Source organism: Sylvia atricapilla, chromosome 10 (assembly GCF_009819655.1).
Source record: "Sylvia atricapilla isolate bSylAtr1 chromosome 10, bSylAtr1.pri, whole genome shotgun sequence".
Lineage (NCBI taxonomy): Eukaryota > Metazoa > Chordata > Aves > Passeriformes > Sylviidae > Sylvia > Sylvia atricapilla.
Window position 1 is genome coordinate 17,342,869 of NC_089149.1, and position 23,604 is coordinate 17,366,472.

The 23,604-nt window shown below is 45.0% G+C and overlaps 1 protein-coding gene across 2 annotated transcripts; it reads right to left on the reverse strand.

The window, feature by feature from the left end:
- Positions 1–3,871: 3,871 nt before the first annotated feature.
- TRA2B (transformer 2 beta homolog) lies at positions 3,872–19,286 on the reverse strand. Of its 2 annotated transcripts, XM_066326154.1 has the most exons (9): positions 19,093–19,264; positions 12,924–13,057; positions 9,341–9,503; positions 8,895–9,083; positions 7,971–8,086; positions 6,973–7,056; positions 5,089–5,151; positions 4,560–4,633; positions 3,872–4,276 (listed from the first exon to the last, which is right to left on the reverse strand). In XM_066326154.1, the coding sequence occupies exons 1-9, from the start codon at positions 19,126–19,128 to the stop codon at positions 4,266–4,268; spliced, it is 870 nt and encodes a 289-aa protein (XP_066182251.1). In that variant the 5' UTR covers positions 19,129–19,264; the 3' UTR covers positions 3,872–4,265. The 2 variants fall into 2 exon arrangements, with proteins under 2 accessions (XP_066182251.1, XP_066182252.1); XM_066326155.1 differs by lacking the exon at positions 3,872–4,276 and having other exon boundaries at positions 4,552–4,633; positions 19,093–19,286.
- Between the last annotated feature and the right edge of the window lie 4,318 nt (positions 19,287–23,604).

Sequence of the window (23,604 nt, forward strand, 5' to 3'; positions counted from 1 at the left end):
TTTTGGTGGATCTGTCTAGATCCAGATGTGATGCTTTGGGGAGGAAGATTTCACAGCACTGGTACAAAATAGTTGGAGAAGCGGCAACCAGATGGAAAATGGTCTCAAAAGTAGTGCAGGATCCAGCAGGAAAGGGAAAGCATCTTCCAAGGGCAGCCTTGTAGGCAAGATCATTCCTCTCTGGAAAGAGATGCTGGCATGGAATGAGTCTGGCAGCAAGACTGATAAAATGAGCAAAAGGCCATGCAAGATTGAAGGAGGGTTTGTTTAGTCTGGGAAAGAACAGGATAACCCGCTGTGTCTGAGGGGCTGCCTTGAAAATACAGACAAAGTAGAGGAAAAAAGGGATGTTCGGTCAATTGGACACTGGAAGAGAAGGAGATGCTGTTCCTCAGCTGAGTGTTTTGGGAGGAGGTCGGGCAAACACCTGGGACTACCAAATCCATGTTGGGACCAGCCTGGGGGGGGTGTTCCTGAGTCTCCTCTAAACTCAGGATAAACACTGGCCCACAACTCCATTTTAATCCAAGCCTTTGGTAAGCCTGTCTCGGAGCAGGCAGGTTGGGATCCACGAGGTCTGATCAGCCTGTCCTAAAAGACTGGTCTTACTGTGACGTGCACTCAGCATTGGTTGGGCTCCTGTTAAAGGTGGAGGCTGGAGCAGCTGTGCTGGGATCTCTCCTTGAATCCCACATCCCCAGGGGGTGTTTGGAACAGGACAGAGAAAGGACAGCAGGGGAAGGGAGGATCCTGCAAGGGGCCAGCAGAGATGCAGTGGCTCCAGAAGTTACCCCCGGAGGCTGGGAGAAGTCCAGCAACCCGGCCCAGGAGGAACCCACCTCACCTCTCTGACCTGTAAGTTTTCCCTGAATCCTTAAGGATAATTTTCAATATTGATCTCACAGAGAATCTCAGGAGAGCTTCTTCCCACCCCTGCACTGTTGGGATTGGGAACAAGGTGGGAATGCAGCTGCTCGTTGCTCCATGGGGGACACCTCTGGCTGCAGAGACTGCACAGGTGAGGCAGTGCCAAAACAAAGCCCCCGAGTAAACCCTGTCCTAAAAATGAACCTATTTCCTTCAGGAAAGGACTTGGTTTGTTGTCCTTTGTTCTCCCGAGCAGCTGGCAGAGGTGACTCCATGCCACAATGCAGCACAGTGGGATCAGAACATGCTGCCAGAGCAGGTCCCACATGCCCCTCCACCACTCTGAGCAAGCTACAAGACAGCTCCAGGCCAGGCCAACCCCAAGTTTCTCTCATACAGTGGTGACAAACTGTCTGAAATGTGGTTTTTGGCTTTTAGAAACCTCTCAGCCAGAGAATAGTGCAGCTGCTATGGAGGTGAGGGAAGAGCATCAAGGACTGGCATTGGAAGCATCCCATCTTGGGAGGTGGGATTACCCCTCAAGAAGAGCAGAGCTGAGAAAACAGTTCACAATTTGGTTGGAAAATGCATCCATGCTTTTCAATTGTTTTGCTCACCCTTTGCTGGCACATGAGTGAAAATCTACTCACTGCTCAACGGATTTCAGAAGCTTCCAAGTCTGTAACAGCCAGGAATGCCGAGGCTGAGGCACTGACATGGCTGGGTAATTTAATTAGTGTCTGTGTTAATTACTGGGGCCAAGCATGAGTGAGACATTAATGATGGGAATGGTGGACAGGCACCAGTAGCTCCTTCCCACCAAACTCCAAGTTCTGCTGACTTTCCCGAGGTGGCATCAAAGGTATGGATCTGTGGGAACACAGCGTGGAGCAAAGGCCAGGTGCCGGAGCTGGGCACTAAGGATGGTCCTGTGGAGCTGTAGAACACTTCCTATCCAAGCAGGAAAACCAAAGGATCAGCTCCATTGGGATGGGAGCAGCTGCCTTGTGTATGATCAGTCTGCTGGAGCCAGAATGTGAACTGCAAAACAAAAGCACTTGAACCTCAATGAAGGAGTTGCAAGGAAAAATGGGATTTTTAGGAGCTCATGGAATTCCATGAGGACCAGAGAGCTACAGCACTACTTAGGCAAGGGGTGCCTGAATGTACTGAACCCACGACTGCCTCAATACTGCACAGCTCCTCTTGTGCCCAGGGTAAGCCAGGAGATGCTACAGGGACAGGAGTTATCTCCTGTGCAGGGAGAGGCTCAAACTGCCCTAGAGGAAATTGCACCTGCATGTGCGGAGAGGACAGCAGCACAAACAGCTCCTGGTTTCCTTTTTCCCCTCCACATGCTTTCCAAGGCTTTTATGGCCTCTGCTGACAGGAAAGCAGGTCGGGAAAGGGCAGAGCCTGTCACATCCAACCAACAGATGCTGCTGCACCAGAGGATTCCTCGCTGTCCTGGTGGGATTTATGGCAGGGGTCAGCATAGGCTCCCCCCTCCCACGGTAATTCCTGCCTCACTGCCAGCAGAGCACCACACCAGCCAACTGTGGATTCCAGCACATCACATCCCACAGCTGCCTGTCAGCCGTGCCACAGGACGCTACACCCTGACAGCATCAGAGCCTGGGCTGCTCCTGGACTGAGAGCCCTTGGAATGATTCAGCAGCAGGAAGTGCTGGGTAATAGGCTCTCCCCACGGCAGCTACAGCAGCTGCCTCCCCAAAGCCCAGAACAGCTTTAACATGGATTCTGTGGTGCACCTCAGCCAGTGGCCACTCACACCCACTTTCTCTGGCACCTGGTGGAATTTTCATCAGGATCTGAGCCTTACCAGCACCCCTGGTCCCCACGATGGCATTGAGGGGCTGCAGCATGCCCAGGGCAAGGAACACAGCTGGGGATGTGTCTGGGGCACCAGGAGCAGCTGAGGAGCTGGGCAAAGGGGCTCAGCCTGGAGGAAAGGAGGCTCAGGGAACCTTCTGGCTCTGCACAACTCCCTGACAGGAGGGGACAGCCTGGGAGGCCGGGCTTTGCTCCCACAGCCCCAAGCTGTGCCAGGGGAGGTTCAGGTCGGACATCAGGAGGGATTTCTTCATGGAAAGGGTGGTCAGGCACTGGAAAGTGCTGCTGATGGAGGTGGCAGTCGCCATCCCTGCAGGGATTTTAAAGTCCTGTGGATGCAGCTCTTGGAGACATAGGTCTGAGTGGTGGCCTTGGCAGTGTCAGGGAATGGTTGGAGTCCAGCTCAGATGGCTTTTCCAAATTAAATGATTCCATGATGCACCATGGCCCTGCAATACTCATACCAAGCATGGACCTGGCAGAGAGATTTGGGACACTCTCAGCAGAAGGAGCCATATGACACATTACAAAAAATGCAGCCAACTCAGCCCTGGACAGGCTCACACAATTTAAAGTAATTACTGCCATGGTCCCATTGTCCACTCTGAACAGTAAAAACAGGAAGTTTCAACAAATACCTGGATAATTTGTAAATCACTAAGACACCTGGTGTGCTGCTGTTGGCCACCTACTCTCCAGGCAGCTGAAGCAGGTAGGGCTTGTTCCTTCAGTCCTTTCCTCTGCAAGATGGCACCTCCAACTCTGATCCATGGAAGTCATCAGTTTTGAGTCTAAAAATTTCTAGTATTTCCACAAAACCCCACATCCTCGCCCCAAACCAAGATAGAAAGCTCCTCCAACACAATATTGAAAAATAACTTGCTCACAGATCCAAATTCATTACGTGGTATGACAGATACACTGTGAAGTGCTGGCCCCAAATCTTTTAACTCCAAGAAGCAGCAGTTGAACACCCGAATGAAGGAGTCAGTGCTGATTTCATAAGTGAGAAATGGACTTGAGAAGCACCTCAGGTGCAATTTACTTGTGGGACACCAAAAAGACTGGTTCTTCCTGGAAGGAACGGATGGCACTTGTCCTGGGATTACCTCCGCGGTTTTGTTTTGGCAAAAGTAAGTAGGAAAAGAAAAAACCAAACGTCTTTTTATTTTATTTTCACTTCTGGAAAGCATTTTACACAGGTTTAGATCTTGGGAATAACTTGGAATCAGTAGAAAAAACTAACTCAACAATTTTCTTTACAATAGAAACTTTTCAGGAGTCAAAATGGAGACTAAAAAAACCACATGCAAAACATACTCCTTTCAAAACACACCTGGAAACAAAGCACCAAACTACACAAATATGCAGAATGAAACAGCATTGAACACCACAGAAGTTGTCTTCATAATAGGTGTAAAAGTCACCTAATTCACTAGGCACTGTCACTTGGTTAAACAGAAGAGACAATAAAAAAATATTGTCCACAAACTTGCAATTTCAACTCAAAGGCTGTAGCTAGAAATTCCTTTATGTGCCATGCTTTAATAGCGACCTGAAAGACAAAAACCCAGCAGTCAGACTTCAAGGATAGAGGCTCAATAAAGTATCCACACCAGAGTCAATCTTAGTGGGCACAGAAGCTCAAAAGAAGTTCAAGGAATGGGAAATTTACTTCTGACAGGTGAACTCTGAGACTGGGCCAGGCCCAGTTAAGTCTGGGCTGGACAGGGCTTGGAGCAACTTGGTCTGTGGAAGGTGTCCCTGCCCATGGCAGGGGGTAGAGCTTTAAGATCCCTCCCCAACCCAATCCATTCCCTGAGTCTGTGGCTACTTACGAGGTGAGTAGGATCGGGATCTGGACCGGGATCTGTAGCCCCCTCGGCTGTAGTATGGGGATGGTGACCTCCTCCTGTGACAGGGGTGACACAAACAATCCCATGGTTAAAACCTGCACAGGTGAGTGGCAGTAGCTTTATGTGGGTAGTTCTAACCCTATCCTGGTCTCAGGAATACTCTTGGGAAAGCTAACAAGAAGCATGGGAGACCTGACCACATTTCTACTGTGTAACAAAGCAAGGATTTGAATTCTCTTTTTTGTTACCAGTACTATTTTTGACTAACACAACAAACACAAGCTCTTGCACTCACAATCTGCTTTCATGTTAATTTAGTCTGAAGCCAAGAGCATCCCACACCAGCAGGGTAAGCCAAATCCATCTTCACTTCTAATCTGAATTACTTGTCCAAGATCAAGATTTCCTTGACTTGCAGTGAGTGCCACAGCCAGACACCCCCAAACCCCTCCAATTCAGGCATTTCCAAGTTTTGTGTTTCCTTGCCTAGTTCCACTAGTCCAGTACACACCTGTAAAACTGATCCCTGTCCTGAACAGCTCTCCAGCCTCCTCCGCCACCGCCACCTCCTCCTCTGTGAAAACAAAAGCAGAACGACTTTTAGGCATTTAGAAAATAAACAAAAAGTTCACTGTACAAAACCTCCCCAGCAACAGAATAAGAAAATGATGTGAAGATATGAAGATAAGACAACATCAATTCCTACACCAGATAATGCTGACTTACTTCATGTAACACTTAACATTTTTAAACACTTGCCTACTCAAGGAAAATACTTCAACTTATTATTTTCAAGTAGCAAGATCAACTCACTATACTGAGGAAAAATATTGATTCCAAGGTGGGGACAGGGAAAAACCCTCTCATCCTGACTTTTTAACACTTTAGAGTCACGTTTAAACACAAACTGTGATGTAACTTCTTACAGAAAATAGAAACATCATCTTATAGCATTAATACTGAGTGACTGGATACTGTGTGACTACAGATGCCCAGTACACAATTGGAATCTTCTCCAATTCTGATCAGCAAAGCTTTACCAGGAGACTAAACCAAGTTTAAAGTCTTCCCCAGTGGTTTTTGGGGGACTGCTTTTTTTTTTTTTAAGGTTATTCCCTTATGTAACAGACACTTTTTCAGGCAAAATTAAGGCTCCCACAGCAACAAGGAGAAACGGAAGTTTTAACAGGACAATTTCCATCTGACACTGCATTTCCCTTAAGGCTTCATTTTCACAGAGGGCAGGGAATGCAAAGGAATTGTTACCAATGGAATTTTTAGGGTGGGGTATGCAATGCTCCACTGCATCTTGAACAATTCCAACTTTTCCTTCCTGAGGGAAGCACTCACAACATAGCAACACTTACTTCTCTTTCCCTCAACCAACTCATGTCTGCAGGAGGGGAAAGTACCAGACCATGACACTTTTTAAGTAGCCACATACAAGTCATTTTTGGCTCCATATTTATTCACAGAACCCCAGAATGGTTTGGGTTGGAAGGGACCTTAAATACCATCCAAAGACACTCCTGCCACAGGCAGGGACACTTCCCACTAGAGAAGGTCACTCACTGGCTACCTCCTGACCCAATCACAACTTCTGGTAACACCCACAAACCCCTTCCAGAATGAAAAGGCACCACTTAAAGCACTGAACACTGCAACTTTAACACAGAATTCTGCAATTGCAGGAATGTGTGGCAGTGCAGACAGAAAAAAACCAAACTCTTATCTTTGTGTTCAACCTAACAGTGTCCCAGAAATTGTGAAGACTTCGCAGGGGACAAAGATTTTGCTGGAAAATGCAGAAACCCAGCTTGTTCATCACCAAAACCAACCACACCCCAATCATGATTACACACACATCCAACCAGACAAGAGATGTTAAAAAAGCCGTTTAATTCATATGTCCAATACGCAATAGGTCATATTCCAAACCCCAATTCCTTATTTTTGGCACCACCTGAGGTGCCATCAGCAGGAGATACTGGGGATCACCTGAAATTTCCCACTTTTTAGCTACTACACTGAGCTCAAAATATAAGTTGACACTGTAACACCAACTCAAATATTAATCTGCACCATTTCACTGCTAACTGATGAACCAACTAAAAATTCTAAAATGAAAATACAAAAAAATACACTTTGTTTTTCAAAACTTAGTGCAGATTCAGAAAACATTTTGGACTAATCCAGGCCAGAGTATTTAAACACTAAGTATTTCTCAATCTAACCAATTTGATTTGTGCAGAGCAGTCATTTTGGTGAAGATTTCACAGGAAGATTCCAGAATGACAGTGAGTGCAAAAATATTTTGGAATAGTTATGTAGGATGAACTGCTTAATGCTTGCACAGGCAGATGAGAAAGCAGCAAACCATACCAAATATGCTCACCTGTACGACCTGCTGTAATAGTCACGGTCATCGTAGCCTCTGTCATAGCCTCTGTCGTAGTAATCCCGTCGCCGTGAGCTGCCACTGAAAGGAAGGAAGGGAATTGCATTTGCTAAGATACAAAACATTAACTTTGTCTGCAGCCTGGTAAATTCACACTAGTTAAACTAGGCTATATTATTACTGCCCATCCTCACAGATGAAAGATGGGGAGCACTCCTGTTTTCCCACAAGCGCGAGTGGGAACAGAACAACTTAAATAATTGCTTTTCAATGCTAGCTTTCAGTTATTTTCCTCAACCTTTTGGTATCACAGGCATATGAGGAATTCCATTCTGAGACAGGTCTTCATTCACTTCTAGCTCTGAAAAAGTTCCTGGTTCAATTTTTCTGTTCCAAGTTTTCTGACTAAAAAAAATTAGAAACCTGTAGTCTCAACACAATGTTCCCATAAACCACCAGCAAGCAGAAAGCCTTGGGAAACTAAGTTGGGAGTGACTCGGGAAAACAATTTACACTGTTGGCAACTGGAAGTCAAAAATGCAGTGTGTGAACACAGCAAACTGCCAATTCAAAATGTTAAGTGAGCCCTGAAGCTCCTCGACCAGTATTTGCTCATTCACTTTTGAAAATCTGAGCTTGCAAAGGAAATGAATATTTGAAGGTACACAGGATACTACTGAACTATATTAACTACTTAAAAATAATCTAGAAATTGTCAAAATATCTTCCTGTTGATGCATGCATTACTACTGATGCTCATGTCCAGTGTTTTCATTGTACAGCACAGCAGCCATAAACATGGAAATGCACACAAATTAAATTTGTATGCATAAATGCACACAACTTGTGCATTAATGCCGAAGTCCAAGGAATCAGGAAAATCACACATAATCAGGTCTCTCAGAGGAGAAACACGAGTTTTTACAAAACAATGAATCCTATCCTGTACTGGTTTTGGGGGAAAAAACCCAACCAAAACAACAGATAAAACTTACTAAGTGGGTCTTCCCATATAGATTCCAGGGGTAGGTGTGTGAGGTCTTTTTGTTATGGAAAAGTCTACCCGGATCCTTCTTCCATCCAGCTCCATTCCATTGGCACGTTCCTTTGCCTAAGGTGTGACAGAAGAGCATTAGCTGTAGGTATGAACTTGACCAACAACACAAATTTTTAACCATTGCTTTAAGTGTTAAAATGTCCAAAAAAATGGCTCAGTTTGGAGGCAGGTCTGAGTGCCACATCTTACAGTGAATGTAAGATACTTTAGGCCAGCTGGACTTAAGTGACAGTAACCACTGAAAATGTGACTTCTGGGGCATTAAAATCCTGAAAGGAACATTACTGAGCAATTGTTTCAGGGCCCCTGACATGATTAAGAGCAACCTTTGAACATGCTGATGTAGGAGATGTTACTACTCCACCACACAACATAAAACATTTATTTACAGGTTAAAAGACCACTGCTAAAGTATCCAAATACATCCTTCAAACTACCATAACCTTGAATATAATATCAAAGTCACAAATAAAAGGTAAAAAATAATTGTATTTTGCAGCTTTTTTTTGTCTGCCAAGTAGCAGGATCTACACATCAAGCTCCAACCCAACATGGAAGCCTTCACAGCAGATGTGGAAAGGACTGGAGACTTTCTGGAGTGGAGTTTAAGTGAAGTATCAGCCTTTTTCCAGCACCAAAAAGGGCAGCTCTATAAGGACTGGCATGGGTGTAGAATTCTCTGCTGGGTGACTACAAAATTGCCAATTCATTCTGCAACACCTGTATGCCCCAATTCCGTGATTATGAGATTCCAAGTGTTTTTGAGGCTGTGAGCTTCCTCTGGCTATACCCTGTGACAGAACACACTCCCCAGGAGCTCAGAGCCCAGCAGACACAGCCCACACTGTGCACCCCAACCTACTTCCTTGGCATCCTCGACGTTCTCGAAGTAGACGAAGGCGAACCCTCGGGAGCGCCGTGACTGCTGATCGTACACAATGGAAACGTCAGCGATGGGCCCATACTTGGAGAAAACCTCCCGCAGGTCTCGTTCTGTAGTGTACAGACTCAGCCCAAACACTCCCAGACAACAGTTTGGATCAGGATTTGCCTAAAGGAAAGGAAACAGATGTTAGAATGACATTGGGTTTATCTGCAGTGCAACGTACTTCTCAAGTTGTGACTGTCAAGGCATCAAGATGAGTAACAACAAAGGTGGGGCTGAGATTTGGGTCACTTGTTAACAGACAGGAATAAATTAAACCTACAGGAACACAAGCCTTTCAAGAAAGGCCTTTGTGTTTCTCAGGGCACAGAGACTGATTCCAGGATGCACCCAGGACCACGACTCACCCCTCACCCACGTACCCTGTTCCCGATGTGACGTCTCCGAGTAGACATGGGGGAATGGCTGTGACTGTGCCGCCGCCGGTAGTCCCGACTGTACGACCTGCTTCTGGATCTCCTGTGGGAGCGGGACCGGGAGCGGGACCTGGTGTAATGTCTGCGGGAACTCCTCCTCGATCTAGACCTGAGGGAAAGAAGAGAAAGGTACAGTGCTGGGCTGTTATACATTTCAAAAATCCATCAGATAGCCACAAAAAGTTCAAATAATTGTTTTCCAAAATCCTGCAGTACCACATACCTGAGCTACAATCCACCTACTCACTACTCTCAAGGGCTGTGCCCTAAGTCTTTACTAACAGATTACTGCAGATGCTCTCAGGGCATTCCTGTGCAGTCCAGGAACTTGAACCTGATCAGTCAGTTCCTCTTTTAACAAAGCTACTTGGGTGTGACCCACTAGTGCTTAGAACAAATATTCAGTGTTTAGGTATAAACAAGTGGGGTAGCTTTCTTTTCACATGTATCAGACAAAGAGGACAGTAAATATGCTTTAACACACAGCATGAACCACTGAGGGAGGCATTCTCTTAGTGCTGCCTTGGGTGACACTGAAAAGCAAATGCACTCTAGTCTGGCAAATGCCCCTGTGACAGAGCTGAACACAATCTGAAGAAACCAAGCCTGAGCTGCTGGTACTTCAGCAGTTATTTAGCACTGCTTGTTCATGAGTATTTACTTTTCACACTCTTAAATGCATTTAAGCAAAGGTGCAAGCCCCATACTAATTCTTTTTCCCCAAAAGTATTTCCTCTCACATTATGAACCCTGCGGACATGAATGACTGAAACTCTTCAATTCCTTCTCCCAAAGCCTCAGCCCTCCCAACTCAGCCAATCCTAGAGGAGAAGCTGGGCACTCACATGGGGCTACTACACCTGACTTAGATCTGTGGATGGCTCCACTGAACAACCTGTATTCCACACCACTCCAAAGAAAAAAACCCTGCAAGGCCTATAAGAAGTGCAATAAACAGTGTAACAGGCAATGGACCTGAGTAATTTTCAGGCTCTTGTGTCTTAAATGCTCCCTTCCTCCAATTCCACAGCAGCACCACCCCACTGGCATGAGGGAAGCTCTCAACCTGAACTGCTTTTACTCCTGAGCATTTAACAGCTTTTTCCAGGATTTCTCACCAACTGTCACCAGACAGCTAAACTGTTTGATCTCCCGCCTCAAAAATCACCTTCAACCTCATCAGGAGTGAGCCAGAGAAGCTCAGCTTAAAATGCATACTCATGTCTAGGAGAAATTAATTCAGCATTTCCCATTACAGCACTGCTCACTACGTATTTATAAAGAAAATGTTATTTTTTGCAACAAAATAATAAAAAAGAGAACTTCTCTGAAGCTGGGAAAACAGTAAAAAAAGAGGGAAATTATTACATCAATAACAAAAAAAAAAAAAAAAAAAAAAAAAAAAAAAAAAAAAAAAAAAAAAAAGCTCCACACATGCACACAGTCACATTTCAGCCACTGATGTAAGGAAAAAATAATTAAGGCAAACATAGAACTGATATATCAGGTACCAGAATGGTATCAGCCAAAGATAGGAGCTACACACTTCAATAAAAGTAGATTTAAAAATGAAATATATCCACATCCCAACTGATAAAAACACCAAGACACAGGTTGGTTCCCAAATCAAAGTTTAATTTACAAAGCTGGTAACTCAAAAATACATTTGCAACAGAAACTACCAAGAAATATAGAAGTTATCACAGGGTTATTTCTCTGGGGAAAGCCAGAGTTCAAGGATCTGCCCCCAATCAAAACCCACCATGTGACAGCACTGAACAGAGATTAAAGTATGTTGTTACTAAATACGTGCCTCGACACAATTCTGTCCAAATCTACTCATCAACACTAACTCTGGCACCTAAGTCCATTATTTCCAGCCACAGGCATCTTCAAGACAGCTGTTAAATGCTCAGGAAGCCACGGTAGCTATGAACTTCTACTTTTGGGTCATCAAAAAGTAGAAAGCCAGTTGCCATGATATTATTTAAACACTGTTTATTGCAAAAGTAAGATTTGTCAGGTCTCTCATCATTCTACATCTTCTATTTGCTTCTTCGGAATTGTATACCCTCTGTGACTGCATTTTTCCTCAGCACTGTGGGTATTCTGCAAGTGGGAAATGTTTTAAAGGGTATGGAATCCCTGGAGTCTCATGGATTAAGGCACAGGAGAATATGCTGGGAGGGTGTCCTGACTTTAGTTGTTTTAATATTAATATTAATAAATTTATAATTATTTTCAGTTCCCTAAATATGTTTTGCAGCCTCTCTCCCCCAAGGTTTTCAAACTCCAACTGGATAAAGCCCTAATGGCAGGGTCTGAGCCCAGAGCTGAGCACTCCAAGCAGGGACTGGGCCCTTCCTGAGCTGCATCATCTCTGCTGGCACTCCCACAGGTCACTCTAATTCCACACTCTGTAATGGTACTACTCTAACAAGTATTTATTCATTTTACTTGACACATTTCTTCCTACACTACAGGGACTGCCAGGTGTGTGATATGACACTTGTGACTGTGCCTGAATTAAACAAAAAATCCCTAATTCTTCTGCTGTAAAAGCTTCCCAACTACCTTCCTTCTCACAAAAGCCTTTCTGCTTGATCTAGCAAGATTTAACATGCTATTTGATAGTGTTTTCAGCTGTGGGTGACTGCTAACAGCACAGTATCTTCCTCCAGCCTGCCCCCCAGGCTTTGGCAATTCATTGCTTGTTCACATAAAAAGTGTGTTGTGAACAGCTCACCTGACAACCACACTGCTGAAACCTCATTTTTTTTAGCCTGAATGCCTACAAGTGAGTAAAGAAATGATCAACACATTAATTTCTGTGGTCAGCAGTGAACCATCTCCTCTTTTAAGAGGAATTCTGACCATGCACACTGCTCGTTTGGCAGGTGAGTATCAGAAGAGGTAATACAGTGCAATAGGCAAGTGGATGTTTGTGCTGCTACACAACAAGTACAATAAGCAAGTTCTCCACAACTTTTCTGGAGAGCTTGCAGAGCTGTCTAATACCCAAAGCTTCCTACCTGTTAATTTTCAAGTTAAATCAATGTATTTAAAATGTCAGACTGTGAAATTCACATTTACCTCTACTGCTTCTTTTCACTATTCTCCAGGAACATTACTGCTTCCAGTGAAGAAACATAATATGCAAACGTGGCTTAAAATGGGAACTCTGCTAATGCACCAAACTCTGTTAATGCACAGAAAAACTAACACCTAGAGTTCCTAGCACTCCATGCTCAGACACAAGTCAGTACTCCAAGAGATAAAGGGCAGGCACTTCCAAAGTGTATCAGCAAGGACACAAATTTACACAGCTGATTTAACTGTTGGAAGAAGCAGCAAAACCATCTAAATTTATATAATTTGGCTTTCCCAATCCTGAAACCACACACACCCCTTCGGATTCCACGTGCACAGAAGATCCACTAACTCTGGAAACAGAACTGGCTAAGCTGGGCCACCTCTGACTATGATCTGAGCTGTGAGGAGGAGGAAGAGGTAAAAGAAGCAAACTCACCTGGATTCAGATCTGGATCTAGATTTTGACCTGGAGCGCCTGGAATCCTCCTTAGAGCGAGATCTTGCAGGGGTGTGCCTCCCCGACTTGCCAGACCCATGAGCACTTCCGCTTCTGGAAGCAGAACGGGATTCCTGCACGCAGATATTGAAAGCCTAATTTGTACACAATTCCTTGTTCACCTACGGGCTGTAAACAAGCTCCAGTGAAATAAATGGCAAATATTCATAGCTATGTGTCCGGGCAGTCGACATTAGCACTGCCTAGATTTTTTTAAGGAGGTTTTTTTTTTTTTTTTCCCTGGTAGACACTTCTTTACCCTGCATGTACTTTTGCTATTAAACAGATAATGCATGCATGTTTAGCAAAATATACAGGGACACATAAACAGACTAGTAATTACTTAGCGTAGTGCTTTCAGATTCCAGATTACTTCTTATCTTAACTTCATTTTTATTCCTTTTCTTCATTCTTCCGTTTCAAATTCTGACTTCTTTCATCTTCCCCACTTCACACAAATTGCTCAATATTCTACAAGTGGGACTTCTGGTCTGATAATTAGCATGCATTCACTTTCTTTTTTTTCAAATTTCAGCTTCACTTATTCCTGAGCTTCAAATAATTCTCATTTATAAAACTTGTCAAATGGCGACTTCCGCATTTTCCTTCTTCAACATTAACCTTAATAGAAAAAGAACAGGATGAAGAATATTTAAGAACTCCAGGATAAAATCTAGTGCCAAAACTGAAACTAGAAAAAAAAAAGTGTTGTGGACTTTTACTATAAATGCAGTTCAAGAATTTCAAAACCCTATGATTTTATCAACAGGTTCAGTCAACTCAGTTTAACTTAGCCCTAAGCAGCTGAATTTGCTATTTATGCCTGTATTTAATAGCAAGTGCAACTGGATCAACTGAGTACCTACTAAGGAATTGCAGCATCAGGAAACTCAAAATAATTTGCACTACCAGCCACACACTGAGCCAAAATCACCAAGGAGTTACTCCAGTGAGGTCCTGCTGTGGCCACTGATGGATCTGCTTTAGAATGCACAAAGCACTGCATGGTTAGTCCTTCCATGAACTCCAATTCTCTCGATTTTGGGCCACTCCTGCAGTTTGGCAGCCCTGGTGTGAAGGTTTAGTGGAATTACATGTGCAGGCTTTGCATTTCTACAGAAATGTGAATTTCCCACTGACCAGAACTGCACTTGTGCCCCACACTCCAAACTGCTCTGTTATTTACTGGCAATCTTCTCTGGCAGTGACATGACCTAATTAGCAGTTTCAGCTTATGTACTTTTATTTTTAAATCAGTATAATGCTTGGCTTTAATCACATGCCTTAAACACCTCAACACACTAGTAGAAAATATTCCTCATTTCAATATATTAGAGAAATTTTTAAATTCAGCAGAACTATACTTTCTAAAAACAATCCTAAATTTACTGCAAATTCTGATGAAGAAAGCTCACTAATGACACTGTGTACCCGATTTTTCTCAAAAATCTCGTTTTATCTTTCTAACATCTCTTAACCACAAACACTAACTTAATGGGAATCCTGTACTAAGCATTCAGAAATTCATTTGCTAACCCGAAATTTAATTATGTTTTAACCACTTCCATACAACTTCAACCAAATGTGTGTTTACAATTCTATAGCATACAGGAGAAAGAAACATGAGGTACAGGATAAAGCAGGTTTGCAACTAATCCCAAGAGCAACAGAAATAGCACGAAGTTGGCCAAGGCCCTATTCTTCATACAGATGTTTAAGGTTTTGTTCTAAACTACAGCTTCCTCGTGTACTAACACTGCAAAGGGCAGGGGGAGTATTATGGAGCAATTTAAGTTAAAATTAACTAATTTAATCTAAATACATTACTACCTTCCCAAGAAAACACTCCACAGAGGTGAGTTTTGAGTTAATGTATTAATTTTGGCATAGGAAGTGTTAGCTCTTTAACAAGGTTAGACAAAGCAAGATTGAAAAAGGACTAAAACCCAAACTAAGGCTGCTTTTCACCTGAGCAAGAATATTTTAATTCACAAAAGATAATCTGGGCTAAACAGAAGGAGCTGTGTCAAAACACAGGTGGTTTGAGACCAGAAAGAAAAGGACAAATGCAGGATCAGAGGGAAGCAGTTGAGAGGATTTTACCCCTAAATGCACCCCAAACCCTTTTCCAGAGCTTTCAGATGTCAAAAAGCTTTGAAGAAATAAGAATAGGTAAGTCTTCATACATTTGGTACATTTTTCAGGCAATCTTTGCTGTGTTATGTTAAGGTTGATGTGGAATCTGGACACTGAGAAGCAGAGCTTGGGAAGAAAAACTCTTAAACACAGCTATCTACCTAAATTCAAACAATTAAACAGCTGGCCTGTTTTCATTCAACTTCTCTGCATTTCATATTTCCCAGTCTTTCAACATCCATTTCTTTTTTCCAGATCATCCTTCAATCCACCACACTTCACAGGATCATGGCACTTCTTTATTTAAGCATTAAAGGAATTCAATGCACCTCACCTGGACTGGTAATAACACCCAAAATTACAAAGCTGTCCCTTTTCCACCCCAAGCCCCAGGAAATCCCCCCTATCCTAAGTTCCAAGAACCAGGGGTCTGCAGGACTGCAAATTTATTTTACACCCTTGAGGGCTCACATCAGTCACTCCCACAGCTTGTTTCACTTATCTGGTTTGGTTGTTCCTTGTATTTTCTTCTCCTACTCTTTGCTCTATCACTCTGTGAATTTTAAGTTACTGAAACATGCCAAAGTCTGCTCCCGGCATGACACGGGGAAGAGGGAAGAACCAAGCTTCTTTACCCTGCCTATATTCCATCCGATCCAGACTGGTATTCACTAAAACAATAACCATTTCCCCACCCCCAAACATCAAATTTGTCAAGTGAGAATTTAACCTTCCTCTCCAAATCCCTTTTTTAACAGGTTCTCCCCTTCATCAGGCACTTCTGGAATTCATGAGGAAGCCTTGAACTCCAGGCTTGTGGATTCCAAATGGTTCTTTCCAGACCTTGAGCACATTCAAACCAAGTGTAATACTCCTGGGGTGATTTTAACAGCTCTAAGCACATTCACAAAGAGTGTTACTGCCATGTACTCTGAGCAGGGAATATCCCAAAAGAGGATTATTTGGGGGACAGTAGGTAGGAAAGGGTTCCATGGACAGAAGCAGCTGGAAAGTAGGTGATGGCCACAGTTCTTTGCACTTCTGAGATCCCCGTTTTCCTCACAGAAATGGAAGTTACAGATTTCAATCAGTAATGTAAGATACAGAGAAATAAAAGTATTAAGACTTTATAATCATATATTACTATGAAGTTATGTATTTCCACTTCTTTTCCTAAGGAAAGGTGCAGTCTCACATGATATCATCAGATCTGCAGCTTATTTATTCAAAGTATCCATGTGCTGACCCCACCTTCCCCAAGCTCTCCGTTATGGAAGTTGCCTCTCTTCCCCTGAAGGACGTGAGATCACTGCTGGGGATCCACTCGAGGGAAAGCAGAACCATCCCTTTCCATCAGTTTCCAAACTCGACACAGAAAAGTCAGGCCACAACTTCCTCCCACCACCTCTACCACCGGCCCTGTGGGATCCTCCAGCACCCCAAGCTGGCAGGAAATTAATCCATCAGCAAAACCTGAATGATCTTCTGACAGGTTTGGGCACTGAATCAGCTCCCCACGAGGTTCTATCAAGTGCCAGCTAGTGAGAGAGGAACACAGGGAATGGTCCATCCCTTTGGTGGGACTGAGTGATCAACCTCAAACTAACTCTAACCTCAAACTGCTTCCTGAGACCTCCTTCTCACACAATTTAATAACAAAAGTCACTCTCTTTTGAAAATACGTGTACTAAATACCTTGTCAGTAATCTGTAAATTGAGCTTTTATACATTAAAAAAAAAAAAAGCCAACAAAACAAAACAAATCCCCCCACCCTGACTTTCATATTGAACAGCTTCTGACCACATACAAATCACTATCATAATTAACTAATTCACAAGGTAAGATTCATTAATTTGGCTTCTAACTCGTCTTTTCCCAACCTCTCCATGCCTGAATCCCATGTGCTTCAGTGGGAACAATTTCAGTGAAAACAAAATGAAGTTGGAAAACCATGGCATCACAGCATAACAACAGCATCTCAAGTATATTCCAGCATTTAAGTATTGGAAGCATTTCATAATTTATAGTTTCTTCAGCCAAAAAGCTTCTAGAATTCATCCCACTACGGGGCACAAAGCTGTCAGAGAGAATTCGAGTGGGGATTTTTTCTTCTTTTTATCCCCCCCCCTTCTTAAAAACACCATAATCCAGTGCAAATTCGTGCTGCTGCTTAAACAAGTCCCATTCGTGGCAAAAGCACCTGGAACTTTTTTATCCCAAAAGCTGCCAGGAGGACTCAATCAAGTCAGGCCTGCAAACCAATGCAGCTGGAAATGGGAGCAAAACAAGGTCCAGCTGACTGAATTCCCAGATCTGACTGACTGACCGAACACCACTGAGGGAGACAGCAGGAGCACAATTCCTGTTGGCAACCTACACTTGGGACAGCTGAAATCGTATTTCAGATTATTTATCCAAACACTAACTCTACTCTGCAGAGACTCCAGCTTGGAAAAGCACAAAAGCCGTTGACTCAGGAAAACATCAGCCTTAAGTAAGCAATAAACCCCATAAATAACACTGGCAAGAGCAGAAAGAAAACCAATCTCTGCTCCAGCCTGGAACAGCAGGTGTGTAGCTCTATGGTTTCACCTTCACAAACATGTCCATTTTAAACAACTTACCTATTTAAAGGTCACAAAAGTTCCGACATAACTCATTAGGCACTGGCAAAAACTGCCTACAAATGCTTTAAAACATTTCTTAAATTAAAAATATAAAAAAGCAGCATTCTGCCGCAATACTCTGCATGACTCTTTCACACCAAAGACCTTTGCTATAGAAGCTTTATTATTTCCACTCTTTATGACTGAAAACACAATGCAGATTATCCTGGCAAACTTTATTAAGACTAAATTGGCTTCCAACCTGCACAACAATTAAAGCATCTTTAAAAAAACTAACACGTAAGTAATTCACCCTGAACAAAAAATAACCCCTCGCTAAAAAAAAAAACCTCAAGAGAGAATGAAGATACCGATGAAAGCACTGGCGCTAGCCTATTCCTTAATCGCTGTCTTTCACCATTCATTCCCATGTTTAGCCCCCTGGAGACCAGTTTTTTTCTAATTTTACCTACCTTGAAGCAGAAACACTCAGACATTACAGCCTCTTACAGTGGATTAATAAGACACCACCATATGATAAAAAAGGACATTGCTCAGAATTACTAGGTTCTCTAATATTTCTTGCCCCCTTCCAGTTTACAATTTAGGAACTTATCACCTCCACGACTCCCTCCGATGCTGCAGCAAAATGTTTGAGTTATGCTCAAAAAAATCCCCCAAAAACCAGCACTGACCCTAATTAAAGACATCAAAGGCAAACAAGGTTGATCCAGTAAATAAAAATCAACTACAGGTGTGTATCACAAACGTGAAGTTTATCAAGTCACCTATTTCGACATTAATATAAAATCATCCGGACAGTCAGTTCTTTCTGAAACCACGAGCCTTGAGAGCTATCTGCTGCAGGTTTCACAAAGCGAAAGGGGTTGCTTCCGATTATCAAGTTTAAACAAGAGCAGAGCCTGAGCCACCCGGACGCCAGGCCCGAGAAGCGGAGTTATTGTTACAGACGACATGGAGCGAAGAGCGGTGTAAATAGAGAGCAATTCCAAGAGCGGATTGCAAGGCGGCTCTGGAGCGAGGATAACACCAGGATTCGCCTTCCGCAGCGGTGGGCTGGAGGACGCGCGGCCCCTCAGGGCTCGGCGCCGCCATTTTGTCCCTTCCGGGTGCGCGCCGTCCCAGCCCAAGATGGCGCCGGGCGCCTCACGCGGGGAGCGGCCCCTCCACCATCGACCCCGCCGCGCCGCCTCACCCCTCCCGCGGAGGCTCCGCCACCCGCGAAAGGGGACACGGGGGGACGCGGGGACGCCGGCGCCACCCGAAGGCGATGGAGGGGTGCGGAGGATGGAGGGGGAGGATAGGGGGGCCCGACCGCGCAGCGCGCTCGGGCTCCGTGTATTACCCGCTCGCCGTAGTTTTGCTCTCCGCTGTCGCTCATTGTCTCGTGCCGCTGATCCAGCTGCCGCCGCCCGAACCGGACACGACCGTCCCCGGCGACAGCGACGTCCGCGCGGGAAGTGACGAGAGCGCGGGGCCGCGCGCGCGCTATGGGCAGGACACGCCCCCAGGGGGACATCCCCCGAGCCGGAGACCACGCCCCCGAAGATAAGGCCACGCCTCCCACCTTAGGCCACGCCCCTGTGTTTGCCGCCTTAAGAAAAGGCCGCGCCCCTGCCCTGAGCTAAGGCCGCGCCCCTGCCCTGAGCTAAGGCCGCCTGTGAGGCGGGAGCACGGCCCCGAGGGCGCCCCGCCATCCAGTCCTCAACCCCACGGCCTCATCCCTCTCCGCGCTGGCTGCGATAGCGCGGCTTCTCGCTGTGAGGACATATCGCCCCCCACGCCCCCCGTGAGGCGAGGTCCGCGAAGCCCCGCCCCCGTGAGGCCCCGCCCCCGCCCTCAGGTGAGGCCCCACGCCCTTTCCACACGTACGTTGCGGAAGTAGTTTAAAAACGTGATGGCGAGGGACTTTTTTGAGTGTTAAAGCACTAGTTCAGAGCATGTGGAGAGGGAAGAGCGGGATATTTCTTAGGCACCCACTTGAGGGCAGAAGAGCGTCGCAGAATTGGCGGGTTTTGCTCCGTCCTTGGCGTTGTTTCTCCACAAAACATATCCGTTGTATCTGTTTTATGTCACAAGCAGCACCAGTGAAGCACCGGTAGCCCCAAATGGCCAGGACTGTGCAGAGATTAGCAAAGCACACCGACACAGAGAGGACCACCCAGACTTAAAAGACACAGCTGTGTTTCAACCAAAATACCGACTTCTCCAGTGCTTTTCAATCCACAACACTGCACAAGGGTTGGAGTTGGGAGACTGGAGGAGACACTACACCTGCGCAGCTCATCTCAGTGAGTCCCAGAATTCTCTAGTTTGAAAAGGACCTTAAAGTCCATCCATTTCCACTCCCTGCCATGGGCAGGGACATCTTCCACTATCCCAGGTTGCTCCAAGCCCTACCCAACCTGGCCTTGGAGACTTCCAGGGATGGGACAGCCGCAGCTGGGGAACCCCAGGGCTTGGTGTTGGACCGAGCACTGTTTGATATCTTTATCCATGATCTGGATGAGGGGATTGCACACCCTCAGTATGTAGGTGACACCAAGTTGGGTGTCACCCATATGGAGGGCAGGAAGGCTCTCCAGAGGGATCTGGACAGGCTGGATCTGTGGGCTGAGGACAACGGGGTGAGGATCAACAAGGCCAAGTTAATATATTAATTTTGCAATTTTGCCATAGGAAGTGTTAGCTCTTTAACAAAGTTAGACAAAGCAAGATTGAAAAAGGACTAAAGGCTGCTTTTCACCTGAGCAAAAATATTTCAATTCACAAAAGATCATCTGGGCTACAGAAGGAGCTGTGTCCAAACACAGGTGGTCTGAGACCAGAAAGAAAAGGACAAATGCAGGATCAGAGGGAAGCAGTTGGGAGGATTTTACCCATAAATACACCCCAAACCCTTTTCCAGAGCTTTCAGATGTCAAAAAGCTTTGAAGAAATGAGAACAGGTAAGTCTTCATACATTTGGTACATTTTTCAGGCCAGGCTCCACCAGGCCAGGTCCTGCCCTTGGGTCGCACCAACCCTGTGCAGCTCCAGGCTAGGGACAGAGTGGCTGGAGAGCTGGGAAAGGCCCTGGGGGTCCTGGTGACTGCAGCTGGACACGAGCCCAGGTGGGCAAGAGGCCAATGGCCCCTGGGCTGTCCCAGCCATGGTGTGTCCAGCAGGCCCAGGGCAGGGAGTGTCCCTCTGTGCTGGGACCTGTGAGGCACCTCCAGCCCTGGGGACAGCTCTGGGCCCTCATGACAAGAATCATTGAGGGGCTGGAACGTGTTGTCTAGAGATGGGAACGGAGCTGGGGAAGGGGCTGGAGCACCAGGAGCAGCTGAGGGAGCTGGGAAAGGGGCTTAGCCTGGAGAAAAGGAGGATCAGGGGAACCTTCTGGCTCTGCACAACTCCCTGACAGGAGGAGCAGCCAAGGGGGTCGGGCTCTGCTCCCAGGGAACAGGGACAGGATGAGAAGAAACAGCCTCATGGTTATGGCTGAAATGCTAAAGTAAGGAGCAAGTTCCACTGTGCCCTGTGCTCTTTAGAGACAATTGTTATCAGTTCCTTGTGCCAATAACATGCATCCCATGAACACATTTACATGGGAACTGGGATCCTGCTGATTTAAAAATCAAATCAAAACATGATGGTTTTTTATGCAGAGTGTGTGATGCTGTGAGATGCACAGGAAGGAGCCTGAAGGGATCAGGATGATATGTCCCTCCCTTATAAAGAGACCAAAAACCATGGGAATAGGACAGAATATTACAGTGAAAGTAAGGAGGCTCCTTCATGCCTTCCTTCTTTCTTAAGATTTAGCGCAGGCAATCCAAACAGAGTGGGAGCTGTAGGGAAATTTAAAAGGATCTGGAGAAGGGCACAAAGAGGCACTGGGAGCTGAACTAGCACTTTTCTCCACCCAGACCTACAAGGGCAATGCTGCTTTGCAGCCAAGTTGTTTCACCTCTTAATCTTGTTCCTTCCTCACATCCTCCCATAGGAGGTCAGTGTCATGCAGGAACAAAGATTAAGTGATGATTAAGAACGTTTAAGTGAAGATTAAAGATTAGGAATAAAGAGTGAGTGAAAAGTGATGAGTAGAAAACGTTTGTGGCTCAGAGCTGCTGTAACAGCTCCCAGAACAGCAATTTCCCATGATCCAGTTGTGTGTAATCCCCAAAATTGATCCCAAGTGGAGAAGACTGTCTCGTGCCTATGTTGTTGAGGTCTCTCGGCTGCTCTTACTACATCCAAATCAGCTCCTGGTGGAAACCTTCCAGCTGTTCCTCAGATGAGCAAATGCTTAAGTACATCCATAGATCCTGCTAAACTGTGCTAATTGAGGATGAACTTCGACGTTAATTTTTTCAGGGTTTTTTTAACAGATAACCAACCAAAGGGAAAAAAAAAGAACAAACATACAAACAAAGGTGGGAATTGCTTAAATTCATGATTTCAAGTGCATCTTGGAAGTTTCACAAATCCACCTGCATAGTTTCTTTTCAGGATCGATGGAATGTATCACCTGCTATATTTCCCATGTTAACCATTGTCTTGGGCTATAAAAATGTTTATTCTATTTCATCTATTGAAAGCTGTTGGGAAGAAGTTTTTTCTTTATCTCTTGTAACTCCAGGGAGGAGGAGGCAGGTGCCTTCTTGTTGCCTCAAGTTTGCCTGCTTTTCACTGTTTGCATTTTGTTCTCCTGCAGCTTCAGGTAAACTATGTATGTTTATAGAAACCATATCTTTTGTTTACATATTCCTCCTCTGGGAGGAGAAACATGATTGATGGTGATGTTCACCAACGAGGTCGAAGAGGTGGCAACCTATGTAGCCAATCTTGGCCTGTTTGTAAAATTGTATATATATGCAGTCAGAAAAATAAAGTGGAAGCTTTCCTGATTGACCTCCTGCTGCAGCCACAAGTAGTGACCCTCCGTCACACCTTCTAACAATGGGCCAGCTGTTAAGACCGGGTGTGGTGGTGTTCCTTATCTCTTTTCAGGACCTGTCCTCCCTCCGGGGGATATCTGCTGTTAATGGGCCATCCAGGCTCACCAATGACTGACACATTACATCATCCCATAGTGAAATGCTCCACTTAGGGGGGGGAGAGCCAAACCGTTCCTACCTAGATAAAAACTGGGATGTAGGAGCACCAGATAGCCAGTGTTCCCACTGGAATCCCAGAGGAAACTGGACCCATCTTGCCAATACTGGACTCTTTTTTTCTACCAGACCATCTCTACTCCAACAGAACCACATCTGCCACTCCAGGAGGGCTTACTTTGGAGTGCTTCCAGCACCCTTGACCAACAGGGTGTCAGCTTGTATTTCTGGCTCTGTCAGGGTTTCTAGGATTTTGTTTGTTTTGTTTGCTTGGAGTTTGTTTGTTTTTTCCTACTACATTTGTATTCTTAATGTTTCTAGTACAGAATCTGTTATTCCTATTCCCAAACCTTTGCCTGAAAAGTCTTTAATTGCAAAATTATAATAATTTGGAAAAAAAAAAAAAAAAAAAAGGTGTGTGTGTTACATTCTCCATTCCAAGGGAAACTCCAGCTTTACCTGGCAGATATCTGTCTTGCCAAACCAAGAGAACCATGTAAAAGGCAAACAGGGATGCCCACCTGGGAGATTGTGGTATTTGCCTACTGAATTGCAGGCTGAAAAAGCCACACCTTTGGAAGTTATGGAAAGGAATTTGTTTATTCCAGCAGCACACGTGTGGAGCTGCAGAGCCAGCCTGGCAGCTCCAGGAGCGTGTCTTTCCCCACACCACCCGCACAGCACATGGACATGCTTCCAAAGCAACAGGAACCATAGGGAGTGAGCCAGCTTGGGAATCACTAGCAAACGTTGGTGGC

Excerpts from the sequence above, each read along its gene's own strand:
- TRA2B (XM_066326155.1), bottom strand. The coding sequence starts at position 19,266 with ATGTCCCCCTGGGGGCGTGTCCTGCCCATAGCGCGCGCGCGGCCCCGC. Across the intron at positions 9,084-9,340 it reads GACGTCACATCGGGAACAGG|GCAAATCCTGATCCAAACTG; the intron begins GTACGTGGGTGA and ends CCTTTCCTTTAG. Across the intron at positions 4,634-5,088 it reads GACAGGGATCAGTTTTACAG|GAGGAGGTCACCATCCCCAT; the intron begins GTGTGTACTGGA and ends CCCCTGTCACAG.